At 42.9% G+C, this 13,205-nt stretch overlaps 1 protein-coding gene across 1 annotated transcript; it reads left to right on the forward strand.

The window, feature by feature from the left end:
* Nucleotides 1-898: 898 nt before the first annotated feature.
* Nucleotides 899-11,809, forward strand: T265_06999 (hypothetical protein; the record flags this gene model as incomplete). Its single annotated transcript, XM_009172420.1, has 6 exons — nt 899-916; nt 958-1,049; nt 1,085-1,158; nt 1,197-1,307; nt 9,497-10,873; nt 11,630-11,809. 6 exons carry the CDS (start codon nt 899-901, stop codon nt 11,713-11,715), a joined length of 1,758 nt encoding a protein of 585 aa, XP_009170684.1.
* Between the last annotated feature and the right edge of the window lie 1,396 nt (nt 11,810-13,205).

Consider the following 13,205-nt stretch of genomic DNA (forward strand, 5'->3'; position numbering starts at 1 on the left):
TATGTTGGTTGCTGACGTAAGACTTCGAGTGTAACGCACTTCAACTTCATACATGCCGAGATAACCTCCTGTGACTCCATGACTAGAACGATCGGGAAAATTTTCGCGACTTCTGATGCCAGCCTAGATACCGTTATGATTTAAACGAAGTAAAATTGGTCTCATCTCATGATTGTGAGCTTAATAGTAACCATGCCAAAACCGGAGGGAAACGGTTGCGTAAAGGCCGCATTTATGATACTACTAAGATTAGTTTTGACCAGGTACTCAAAACAGTGTATATTTACCTATTCTAACCTTATATGTCAGAGCAGTATCACCTGACCTCGTAGCTATGGAGCTAAAAACTCGTTCTTCCCAAGAAGGCGAGTTGCCAAGAGGCATGTAGTTTCACTTGCTTCTAACGGATCCCTGGTTGAATGAGACCAATTTCGCAAAATATAGGTACCACTTTTAAGCATAATGGCTTCAACTAGGATCTGATTTCCTCGGGCATTAATATGCTAAAGTGAGTTCAGTAACGTCCCGTGTAAGAATTTTCCAGCCTCCAAAATTAACTTCATCAATAGCGCGTCGGCGTCATAAATCTCACCCTAACATTAATCTGTAAAAATACGGGATTTGCGGCAATCTGCACTGCAGTTTGTGTTGGCTTGTACACATGACCCGGTTGTCCAATAATTTCATCTGGTCTGCTTTCTCATTCGCTAAGTGATGGTCATGAAACTAGGTGTCTTCCAACCAGCACGCTGGAAATGCGACGGGTCTGTCACATCCCACAATGTCGTAGCAACCAATAGGGTGACAGCTCCATGTTCGATTCACCGATTGGTCTACGCGGCAGGTTATCGACCTTATCGAATCGGAGGCTGCCCGACCTGATGTTCGCCAGCAAACGATGCCTGAGCCAGCTGGTGTAAGCAGAACTGTCTTTTTAACTTTAATTTAATCCTACAGGGACGGTCTGTTATTCTTCTTAAAGGTGGGATAGTAGTGAATCATGATTTGTCATTGAAAGCGGATATCCTGATTCAGGACGGAATAATCAAGTAATCGCCTTGAATTAACCATTAATTTTTGACAGGGATTTGGGTCCAAACATCAACGCGCCCGATGGGGCGAATATCATTGATGTGAATGACCAGTATGTACTGCCAGGTAAGTTGACCTTCGCTTAGATTTTCAGTAATTACTAGGTGGAGTGGATTTGGATTGCCATTTAACCGTTGCTTGTCCTGAGGACCCCGTGGCGGACACGTACTTAACAGCATCGCAAGCCGCACTTTTGGGCGGAACTACAACCATCGGTAGGTTGGAGGTTATATTTTAAAAGAAACACATAAGGCCTAAAAACAAATAAGCAGGGTCAAAATCTCAAGTAGGTTCAATGTTTGTTGATTGTAATAGTTCGACTGCGATTCTATCTTGCAAAACTAGAAGCAACTGCGTATTTTGCAAGTAGTAGTGAATTTTCTTGCTGCCTTCTGCCAAATCGTTGCAGTGGATATCACATGTTTCGTCTCAATCCATGGGACAACAACAGTTCCAGGGAAAAATATGAAATACAGTTTGTCTTGGTTGTGGCCATCAGAGGAAACGAATCTCCTAACTTCATCAACGAAATCCATAAATCTAAGGTAGCAGGTGTTCGTTTCTGACACTAAGCAACATAAATAGCAACATAAATAAATACACCCTCAGATTTGGGGAATTACTAAAGTTTGGATATTTCACCAGATACACTGGCCATTCTCAGAACCAAGGCTTTCTTGTCAATGTGTTGTTCAACGCATGCTAAACTCATGTAGTACAGGCCATAATGACCGTCCCTCTGCCATCGCATGAGGAATATTCTACTTTTGTTGCCACTGTTGCTATTGCAAAGAATTCGGTTGCTTGAACTCGCTTATCCCAGCTTCATTCAGGCAGCTGTCCTGATTTGTAACCAACCCCACTAATGACAATTACTTATGTAACTTCAACCCATGATATTATTGCACTTTTGCTGACATATCTTTAGCTATCATTGGAAAGTTTGCTTGGTCACTTCAGCCCTTTTTCATAATGAAAGTGGTTTGTGAGCGAGTAGCAGTTCGTCACCAGACCGAGCATTCGGTATTTGTTCAAGATCAGCTATACTAGTACTCGCTGACGTTGTGAAAGGAGCAAACTAATGCTTCGTACAAGTTAATTACTAAGTTGGTTTTAGAGCGATGTCATGGTGGGAAAATGTTTCGTCGGTTTTTTCTCACCGTGTTTTTTTTAATTTGCTTTCGATTTTGACAGATGTTCGTTATCTTCTGCCACCTGGAGGCGCTAAACTTAGGAATTCCAGGGAGTTTTCAGTAAACAAGTGAAAGTTAATGTTTCATGTGAACAACATCTGTCAATATACAGTTATTTTCAAATTAGAGAGCCACAGCCGAATCTCTAGTGTCAACGCTGCAAGAACATTATAGGGTACAAAGGGTGATTATTGTTCACACCAGTTGTTGACTTATTCAGCTGGCATAACTACTGATGAATGGTCAGGTTTGGTTGCGCCAAAAGTATCATGAGTAACCTGAATTTACCAAGCCGCTGGTTCCATAACTAAAAAGCCCATTTCTCAGTCAGTTCGGGGTTCTCAGTAAATGCCGATGACTATTTGAACCAGCTATTCCGGAATATTCACATCCAAACACTTTCTGAATAACTCGACCAGACCAAAACTCGAAACTAGCCTAAGGAGTTCCGTGAGTGAACACCTCTGAGATCACCAATCTGAAAGTGCCAAACACTTTTGTTGCGACTCAGGAAGGATGAAAGCTTTTCAGCATCAGATCACATGGTTTTTGCGGGGCGTCTGACCCACTGAATTTTAGCCATATGTATTCTGAAGCCTGGAATTAAACACAGAAATGGTTCCAATAAATAATCTGTTCAAAATATTGCATCCCAGAAATGAAATTGTCAAGAGACGAAACTGATGCACAAGGAGTCTAGCGCAATGAGAATTAAATTGGCGCCTCATCAGCCGCTTACACGTAAAATGTAGTCTGTGTCGTATATCATGGGAGGGTAGCAATCATTTTTTTAAATGCACGCGGGTTTCTGATGCCTAGTTTTTATCTCAGAATGCCCCGGTACCTTTAAGAGCTCGTACCACCATTTCATAGCTTGGCTCCTTCGTTTACTGCGCCAACTCAAAAACTACTGTTCCGGTAAACAACGCGACTTAAGACTCAACTTAAGACAACAGATCATCGAGAGCTTTCCCATTAAAACGAACGATAAAGATTAACCAGCAATGTGGGATATGTGCAACGTCAACCATCATTTAGAACTTGGCTTATGGATGCGGCTGAAGCTTGGAAGAAGGGTATAAAGAACTCCAGAGTAAACGAGCAGGATAAAGCCAGAATGTCCACTTCACTTGCCAGAGGTGTTTATATAGTTTCGTTCAGGACAGCATATAATCGCGCGCATCTTTTGTGGTGCATGCATTTTTATGTAGCTGAGTAAAACAAACTATGTCAAAAATTACTGGCTATGGGCAGTAATTACAAAAGTGCGAATATCTACTAAGCAGGCTGTGTCATCCTGGTTTTCGCTTTTGATATGCAATTTCCGCTTGGTTTTTATCCACTCAATAGGCTCTGGAGTAGAGGAGAACGCCTTCATCTTTGTTTAGCCAAAGTGTGACACTTGGACTTCTTGAAGAGTCCCACTATGTCCCGTATTAATTTATGCCTTTGGATTGACACTCAGATGAGTCACGCGGTGACCGAATTAGTCATCATAGCTCCTCCTCAAGCAGCCGCGAAGCAGTTGGGCATAGATATTGGTCGATGAATGTCTAGCGTCCGTTTTTCCGTCGTGTGACTGTGGCTTTACTTCTCCCGCATGATACGTAACAAAGCCGCGACTCTGCTAAAATTAAGCTTTCGCCGTCGCCGTTGAGCGGTAACAGTTAGACCTCATGCACTGAGTGTAGCTTGCTGGAAATGTGGGATGTCGGTTCATCCGTTTACGAGATTGTACGCATAGTTTGCGTACAGCCCTTGCTGAAAAGCTAGTAGAAATATATATGTTGCATATATTGTGTGCGCTACAACCATGAGCGTAAATAGGAGCCACTCTTAGAATTTCTGGCTTGACTTTTGATTGTATATCTGCAACTTGCTTAAGAAAATACAAATTTGTTGCACGACCGTTTGGCCTGCGGCGGCCGCAGTTTCAGTCTTACACAACCTCATTAAAAATGACAAAATCGCGGGAGAATCTGGATGCACTTATAATGATATTCAAAAATTTATGCTGTAGATCAATACGCGGAGTCAAGTAAGCTCCACAATGTTCAAAAGTATGGCTTAGGTAAACAAAGGACCCAAGGCATTTTTAACGTCTGAAGGACAAAAGTGTCGAAATGAAAAGTGCATCCAGTTGTTCGAGTATTCCGGAGTCAAGCAACCACACGGTAACCATATTTAAACTTTGTTCCACTGAAATAGTAACATGCGGAGCGATTACGTATGTCTGAGGACCCAAGTATACAAGTGAATATCGCTTAGGTACGGGTGCTCAGTGTAGCTGTTCATAGAAAGCGAATAATTATAGTTTAACAGGAGAATGGGAAGCTTGACTGATTAACTTTGGTGGGTCCATGTAAGTCATTCAGCTTAGACCAGCGTCCGTAATAAAACTTCGGAAAACGATCGAATTTAGACCACTTGGATGTAATTTGGATGTCCATTCTTCATTTTCTGTGGGAGCTGGAAACGAGTATGACCTTCTGTCACGAGCTGGTAAGACCGATTCTGGGACTTACGATATGTGCAAACAAAGCATTGGGACGACCGCAGTCGGTAGAGCTCGAGTTGACTCTGTGTCTAAGAAGCGAATCCACTCACCGAAAGGTCCGTGGTTCGAAACCAACCCCGCCATCTCGACTGCACTTGCCCAGGCTTAGGGGAACTGAAATTAAGTCAGCCCTAGTGCTTTGTTCAGATGGCACAGCAGCTATGCACCAAAAGTGTGCATCAGCCGGATGATTTTGAACACTATTTTTATAATTAGTGACAATCGAGCCTACAAATTTGCCAATGTGAACTTGTAACCAATTCATCACTACCAAGTACATGTAACAACTTACAGCGCGTTTTTAAATTAAACATCCGAAGCTGCACACATACAATGGACACCACATTGTTCATTGATACATTCAACTCTAATGAAAATTTTGTAAATGTCTTTCTGTGACTTAAAGGCAACATGAAGTAGAAGAGCATCGTGGAAACACCGTAGGATTATCCTAACTGACCATCTCGTTGGGCAAGATTTTATTGGTAGCTCCCTGATCACTTTGTCCCCAAACCTATACAAATGACTCCATTTTTGCTCAGAAGTGCGTGGGTGTCGCCCTTTCTTCTTTCTTCCAGAGTAACCATCAACTCCGTTAAGGCTATCTTTACGAATAATACGCTAATTTCCCGGAGGACATCTCAGTCGACCGAAGATAAATTCTACAATTTGGTCGGTTCCATATCTCCATGAAATGAGGGATATGAGCTCTTGATGACCTGAGACGCTCCCATCCTGCTTAATTGTAGTAACGAGCTCCACTATTGAGTCCTCCAATGTCCAGATGTACTAGTCAGAGTGGTAACAACCAATAAGTATTACCGCTTCACCAGTTTCACAGACTGATAACGCATACATTTCAGATTTGGGATTACGGGGCTTACCGTGTCCGCAAATGTACTCAGAAAAATACAAAACCGCAAGAATTCCGAACTACGGAAACTTCAGTGTGGGAGTGTATTGTGTTCAAATAGATTTGCATCTAGTGTCCCTTGAGGTGAATTTAATGTCGTCTGCAGCCACAGATGGAATTATATCATCAGTGATGACTGGAAACAACTTCCATATCAGCAAACCAGACACTTGCATCTGCAAAGATGGAACCTGTTTCTGTCAGGAATTACCAGTTCGAAACGAGTCCTTAACACAAAGACCAGTGAGTACTGCACAGTTAGCAAGGCTCTAGACCATGCATTCATATATCAAAATAAGTAATACCTCGTGTCCAACAGCAGAAAGGAGGAGAGGATAAATTAACAGAACATTGCAGCAATTCACGCCTTTCACATCAAAACCTACTTCATTACTCACTTGTCCGCTGAGGTACCTGAACTCGTCAAATTGTTGTACTCATGTGCACACTACGAGAAATCAATGAGTCCTCTAGGAGTGCTTCTGATGATAATGCGGAGCTGCTGCTGCTGTGAACGGGAATTAGAGGAGCGGCATTCAAAGCGACATCTACATACTTGTGTACGGTGAAACGAAGTGATTTATTGAGGCCTTTAGATGCATCAGAATTATGTCGCTCGAGAATAATACATGGTTAGATGGTTCTTTACTCTTTTCCTGCAAACTAATGATCTTCCGGTCTTTCTGCGTTAGCTGATTTCCTTGCTAGTACGACGTAGTGTTAAGAGTTTTCTTTGGTATGATTTAGACTGAGTGTATATGCTTCCTACATCATTAGTTTCACTATGCTGTCAGCTCATGGGTGTTTTCACTGTACAGGACTTTTGAGGCTAACGGAGTTCACTATGACCAGACAAAACTTTTTACGGCTGTAGAGTTCAAAGTAAACGAAAAGTCAGCAGTGAAATCAGTTGGGCTTTAAACCAGAAAATAAACCTTGGAAGCAAAGATTTCCTGCTCTCCTGTACGTGATCAACCCTCTGGAAAAACGGACTTCCATCTTCAATAGGGATGGTTGCTTTGGAGAAACCACTGAATTACAAAACCCCTTATTACTACCAACCACCCTTGGGAGTCTGAAAGGGAACCCAATGAGTAATTTTGAACACGAGATCATAATTTTCAACTTCGCGATGAGTGATCCGAATACCTTCTCAACCTAGGGATCTGATCGAGCAGATATCGGTTCAGACACAGCGAAGAAAGAGAGGTAACCGACGTTACATCAGTTCAAAACTGGTGCACACAAATACCGTTCCCAACTTCAGGTTGAGTAGAATTTCCCCTTAATTATGTGGAATTCGAGATAGATTGGAAAAATGAAACATCAAAGAGCACATCGACAGGAAAGTTTACGAACGATTTAACTCCGCAAGCTACCCAAGAATATCAAGATTTTGGAGCGCCTGTATGAAACATCAGAAAAGAGGAAAACAAACCACACACAGTCATTGTTCACCTTGAATATCAGCCATATGGTTGCGTTTGCCAGCTTCAGGAGATTGCACGACTATGGCGCCAGTACGGCTGACTTACCCCTTTTGTTTTTGCACCGGGAGATTATTCAACCTTCATAGATTCCTTTTACGATGAAGAGAATAAACAAATTTAGTTCATGAAATACAATCATCTGCAAATGAAGTTGGCGTTGACGGAGGGCTCAACTGAACCTCAGCTTAACGTCTCATATATGATATCCTTCAAGTGAATGTGCTGAAAACGGACCTTGTCATGGTGCACTAGGTACAATATTCGAGACCTCGCAGTGTATACTGTTGAGGACTGTCAAGAACAAGGGACTGAGCATGGATTCTTTTGAGCTTCTCAGAATGCAAATGATTTTATCTCACCAGTTGTGTGCACTTTGGTGTCCAAATAGAACAAAAGATTGACAGCCAGTGAGAGACCGAGGCTAACTTATGGGTCGTACGAAGGGTGAATCCGGTCGTGGTATGTCGAATATCGTACCAACTGAGACATGAGGCGGCCTTTGTACAGCAGACTGAAGAATATTGTAAATGAGAGATTCAGGTGTCTCCTGTGAAAGCCGCATTGTCATTCAAAAGAGTGTATTTGTCAAGTTTTGTGTAATTTTGGTCCAAGTAGAACATAATGTCGACGGGAATTGGGGACTGTCTAACTGATGAGCCCAAAGAAAGGCGAAACCCTTCGTGGGCTGTCGGAGAGCTGTCAGCAAATTTGTGGATAGTTCCCTCATGAAAACACACTGTGATTTTTTGAATATCGCAGCAACTGAAACATGAGGCAGCCTTTGTGTAGCACACTCAGTTGAACAATATCATAAACGAGAAATACAACAGAGTTTCAGATGAGTTAGCCGTGAATACCAGCCTTCTGTGCAAATGAGTGTATTTGTCTGAGACGTTAATGCACTTTTAAAACTGATTCACTAAATATCTTGTTATGTGGTGTCCGAATACTCCACATTGTTGGTTCAAGACTCCTTTCGTTCACGTATGTCCAACAGGCCAAAAATATGTGATCCAGAGAAAAACTGAAAGCCAAAATTCAGAAGTAAGGGATCAGTCGAATTTTCCAAATTTTTGATGGGCACTAGGCTAAGCCAACCTGCTCATTCAGGGTAGTTTGTCATGCCCTTAATATACAAGCTCAACAGTTCAGCTGTGGATTCTTATTGCAACCTCAGGGACATAACCAAGTAGAAGAACCTATCTGCCTGATTTCCGAAGAGATACCTCAGTTAACATGACCTAAATGACCAACAATCAACCAAGGCTAGGCATCCCAGTCATGTGATAGATTTTTATCTTCACTGTTTCACATAACTGCTATTTTGTAGTTGTACTGGTACTTGAGTCACGAAATAAGGGACACTTTACAATCACAGGAAGAAAAATTGCGTCAAACCTGAGTATTCTGAACATACGGTTGTTCCCGAAGTCAACAGACAGAAACCCAGACATTTCCCCTGCGCCCATCTGTGATAACCAAATCAGAGCCTCGTGTAGGAAACTTTTAGGGAGCTTCATACACCCTTTTAGTGATCTTCAATCGAAATCTCAGTAGGCAATAAAAAAGCTATCCTAAAGGGAAGTCAACAATATCAGTGTATTTGGTAGAGCGCTAGGGTTTTGCCCCTTGGCTATAGAACTCGATTGAATAACAAGGACTGGGTGAATTTCAGGTTGTTCAAGCCTGAACAGAAGGAAACGAAAAAGGAACCAAGTTCAAATGACAGACCTTCCAGTCAATATTCTCGTGTTTCAACCAATGAGTTGTTTCATGCTCCTTGCTGATAAGTAACCATTATCTTAAACTAACTGAATGTAAGTCCTTGTGAAATACTTGGTGTTTACAAGGCTATGGGTTTGATGGGATTTTCCACAAAATGTGATCCATTCACCTGACATTTTGCTGGAACATTCACCAGCTGTAGTTACGATGATTGGTCTATTCCAGTTAAAATCGCAAGTGCCCTCCCGTGATTCTGTTGGTGGATAGCGCCAGTATCTTTTTAGCTGTTTGTGACGGTCAGGATCACTCAAGCTATTAATTACATTAAGTTGACTAACATTAATCCCTTACTCCTTCAGGTAAAACGCCAATCAAAAACTAGGATAGCTACCCACAACTCTGTTCTTCCTAAAATCTCAACTTTCACAAGCAACACTTACTTCGTAATTACCAGATTCTCGTTGCCATAATATTTAAATTCCTGTTTCTATTTATTACGTTTGTTTCGATCTCCAAATCTTTATAGTTAATACGGTCTACACTGAATCGGATGCCTCAGTTTTGGAAGCAATCGAACAATTCCAAGCGTCCTGTGCTGGAAAATTCGCGTGCGATTACGCTGCGTGCCCTCGTCTTCCACGCTTCGATGCCGAGATCTCTCAACAATTGGAAAAATTGGTGGTGAGCAAGGGAGTGTGTATGGTACAGCTCAGTATGGGATACAGCAGTGATTTGGAGAACCCCACCAGTAACGCGCTCACAGAGCAGTCGGTATATCGTGCATTCAGACGATGTCGACAATTGGGAATATTACCTATGGTGCCTGCGACAGCACCGGCATACCTAGTAGATGCGTTAACGAACGATCTTTTATCCTCTCATCCGACAATTGGCCCTGAACTACATTACCACAACCATCCGGAAAGTGCAGAAGGTGACACCATCCTGAACGCTTGTCTGAATGCATTTCACAGTGAGCAGGCATGCCCTCTGTTAGTGACACGAATTCAAAGTGCTGCCGCACTGAATGCCTTTTTAGAACAACGGAGCAAGTGTCGTGGTCTGATATTTGGGCAAACAAGCATTGGAGCAATCGCGGCCCCGTTGGCCGTAGCAGCAGCATCGGATATGCCGCTCCAACCGGAAGAGTGCTTTACCAAATCGAAAGACTGGGCCATAGCAGCTGCATACGTCTGTGATCCACCTTTACGCCCTGATATAAAATTCAGTCAAAGATTATTGGCCCAAATGGCTGCAACGGATGAACTGACTCTGGGGTCTGCACACTGCGCCATTAGGACAGACGTCCGTGCTGCGTTCGGTCTTGAAAACAGCGCTCAGATTCCAAAAGGGGTAGCAGCTCTTGGTTGCCGACTTCCCGTGCTATGGTATTGTGGAGTGGAAAATAATGGTGGGATGGACCCGTGTTCATTTGTCCGTGTAGTGAGCACGGATCCAGCCCGGTTGATCAACGCCTACCCACGAAAAGGTCGAATCGCTGTGGGCAGTGATGCAGACATTATTGTGTGGAGTCGGCATACGGAGATGGAAGATGACGCGGTTCAACAGCTCGTACCAGCCGGTGTGCACAACATATTTTCAGGGCTAAAACTGCATTCCAGACCTGACCTAGTTTTTCTAAGAGGATGCTTGGTGGTAAAAGACAAAAATCTCATCATGGAACAGGAGGCACAAGGGAAGTATTTGCACCTTAAACCGTTCAGCCAAATGGCTTTCAGCCGTTTGAACGCACTTGAAAGTTGCTGGGTAGTGGGATTCCCGAAAATTCCACGCGAACCATATGCGGGAAAAGTCGTGGATGGTAAACCAAAGACCGATGACGGGACGGAACCTAAGGAGTCACACTATTTTCGTAAAGAACACTATGACAACGTCCCAAAAGGTACTTCTGGGGTAATTTTGCCTTTTATGTACAACACGAAACTCGTCTTTAACAGGAGGAAGTCTACGGATCAGGGGGAAATCCAGACGGATGGGTTAGCATTGATGGTCAAAACCGAATAGTTGACACTCCGCTTAACGGATGGACGCAATATCAGGTCGTCCACACGACATCAATATTTAATCAGACCTAAGGGGACAAGGAGTCCGTTGAGAAATGCACACGACAGGTCTCCTAATGTTGCCAGTGGACTGTTGGTCCATTAGGTTTAATGGCTCCTAGGACTAGTTTTTGTAGCGGGTCAGTTGGTAAACACCCCTCCGACAAGTAAGTGGTTCAGGATTTCATTCAAATCTCAGACGTAGTCTGGTTGTGCGCATAGGATTCCAGTAAAACACTTATGTTATCATGTTTAAAGCAGTTTGGGAGTATCCTCACTACCTGTGGAGAATCTGGCAACGATGGGTAAGATCGGTCAGACAAACTGCTTGGTAGTTCTCTGTCGTCAAAACTAAAACTGGGAGTTTGACCCAGTTGTTGCAAGTGCAGTGCGAAGGCTTCATGTATCGTGTTCTGTCATAGGTGCTCGGTCGAGGATGCAAAGAACTGACGGGGAGGTTAAACCCCAAGGTTCGAGGACAATCGCTACAGTTAGACGAAGGGGGGTATATATTTCACAAGTATTCTATGGCTGTATTCTACTTAATCCTTTTCTAAACAATCTCGCAATACCACCGACGTTTGTTTGCCTTTCAGTTGCTTTGCCGCCCGGTCAAAGACAAGTGCATACTTCCGTGAAAACGGCTCAACCACCTGGCGGTGCTTCACATTCATTCTGGTGAAAAGGAATGGTGGGAATGAACTAGCCAAGACCAACTGCTTCGCCTATAATCACTAATTTGTTACTTGTATCCAACATCTCAAAATACATTTAACTTATGCTTAACTTATCAGCCTTGTCTGCTCTTTTGGATCCCCAGCCAAATATCAGATAAGGGACATTGATAAGCAGTGTAGACTAAACAACCAACACTGAATGTTCGCTTGAAGTTCAGTTGCAACCACTGGAACAAAAGATCGATCAGCCGGCTAGGGTGTCGAATTTCCGTTGTATCCAGTTGTTTCGGGTTTACTTGTCTGTGGGCGCGCTGCCGCCACATGCCAACGCCAAACCAGTTGGCTTCGGTGTCCCCGGAAGTGTATGCGTACAAAGAAAAGCAGTGTATTCACATGCCCATTGGTTGGAAACAATTTTCTCACGGGATTAATCAACTACAGTAATTGTAAGGACATACTTGACTAGGGTCTGGTTTTGGTGCTTCAGCATAACACATATCGTTGTTGTCAACCAAAGCGGACACTACATCAAAGTAGCCCCCAAAGAGAGGTCAGATATCCCCGGACAAAGTATACTGGCTTTTCACTCCAAACCTAAACTCACTCGAGTCTCTCGAAAAAAAAAATCACCTCCAGAAGAGACTCAGTACTCCATTTTCCGGTGGTTTCTTTGGAGGGATTTTGAAAATCCACCAAAATACGTAAGGTAGAGGAGGTATCCGGAATTTTCTGAATGCAAAGACTTTCTTTAAGAGCAGATGTGATTTCAGAATGTGTACAGAATGTGATTTCAGAACGAAACATTCGTGGATATAATAATAGCTCATTTCAACCTTTCCGTCTACTGAGCAACGGAGCAGCAAACAAAGCTGCCGAACCGACTATAATATGACCAGGTCAAACTACGTTGCACGGGAAAGTTATTTTGCGCTTGGACCACCAACTGGGTGGTTTTTGTTTACGGTTTCACTAACTTCGCGTTGGAGTTAGGACCATTATGCTGCCTACACGATGCACCCTTTACTAACCTCCCAAAGGACTATTCGCTTAAGGAAATTGCATGGGGATACAAATGGAGTACAAACACTGAAAATGTTACAGACACTTCATGTGACTTGACACTCACGCTGATATATCAATAAGCTCATATCTTTGGGCTATAAACCTGAAAGAGTCTACAGGTATCAACCTAAAAATCGGGCCTGCTTAAAGGCGTTGCTGTCTCGCGCACTCCATATTCGTCCGGGCAGGTCATAGTGTTACCCAAGAGGAAAAGAGGAAAATATCCTCATCGCAGCATAAGATGGCGTTTAACACTGGTTACAAGAGAATAAACAAAAAAATTCATTTAAGCTTACCCCTCTGCCATTTTTGCTACATTAATGCCAGGTACTGTACCTCCAAAAAGATTATCACACGCACTAAATGATCGATCAGCCTGGAAATGATGCCTCATTCGCCATCCCAATAACTAATAAAAAGAAATAGTGTGCAA

This window comes from Opisthorchis viverrini (genome assembly GCF_000715545.1).
Source record: "Opisthorchis viverrini unplaced genomic scaffold opera_v5_155, whole genome shotgun sequence".
Lineage (NCBI taxonomy): Eukaryota > Metazoa > Platyhelminthes > Trematoda > Opisthorchiida > Opisthorchiidae > Opisthorchis > Opisthorchis viverrini.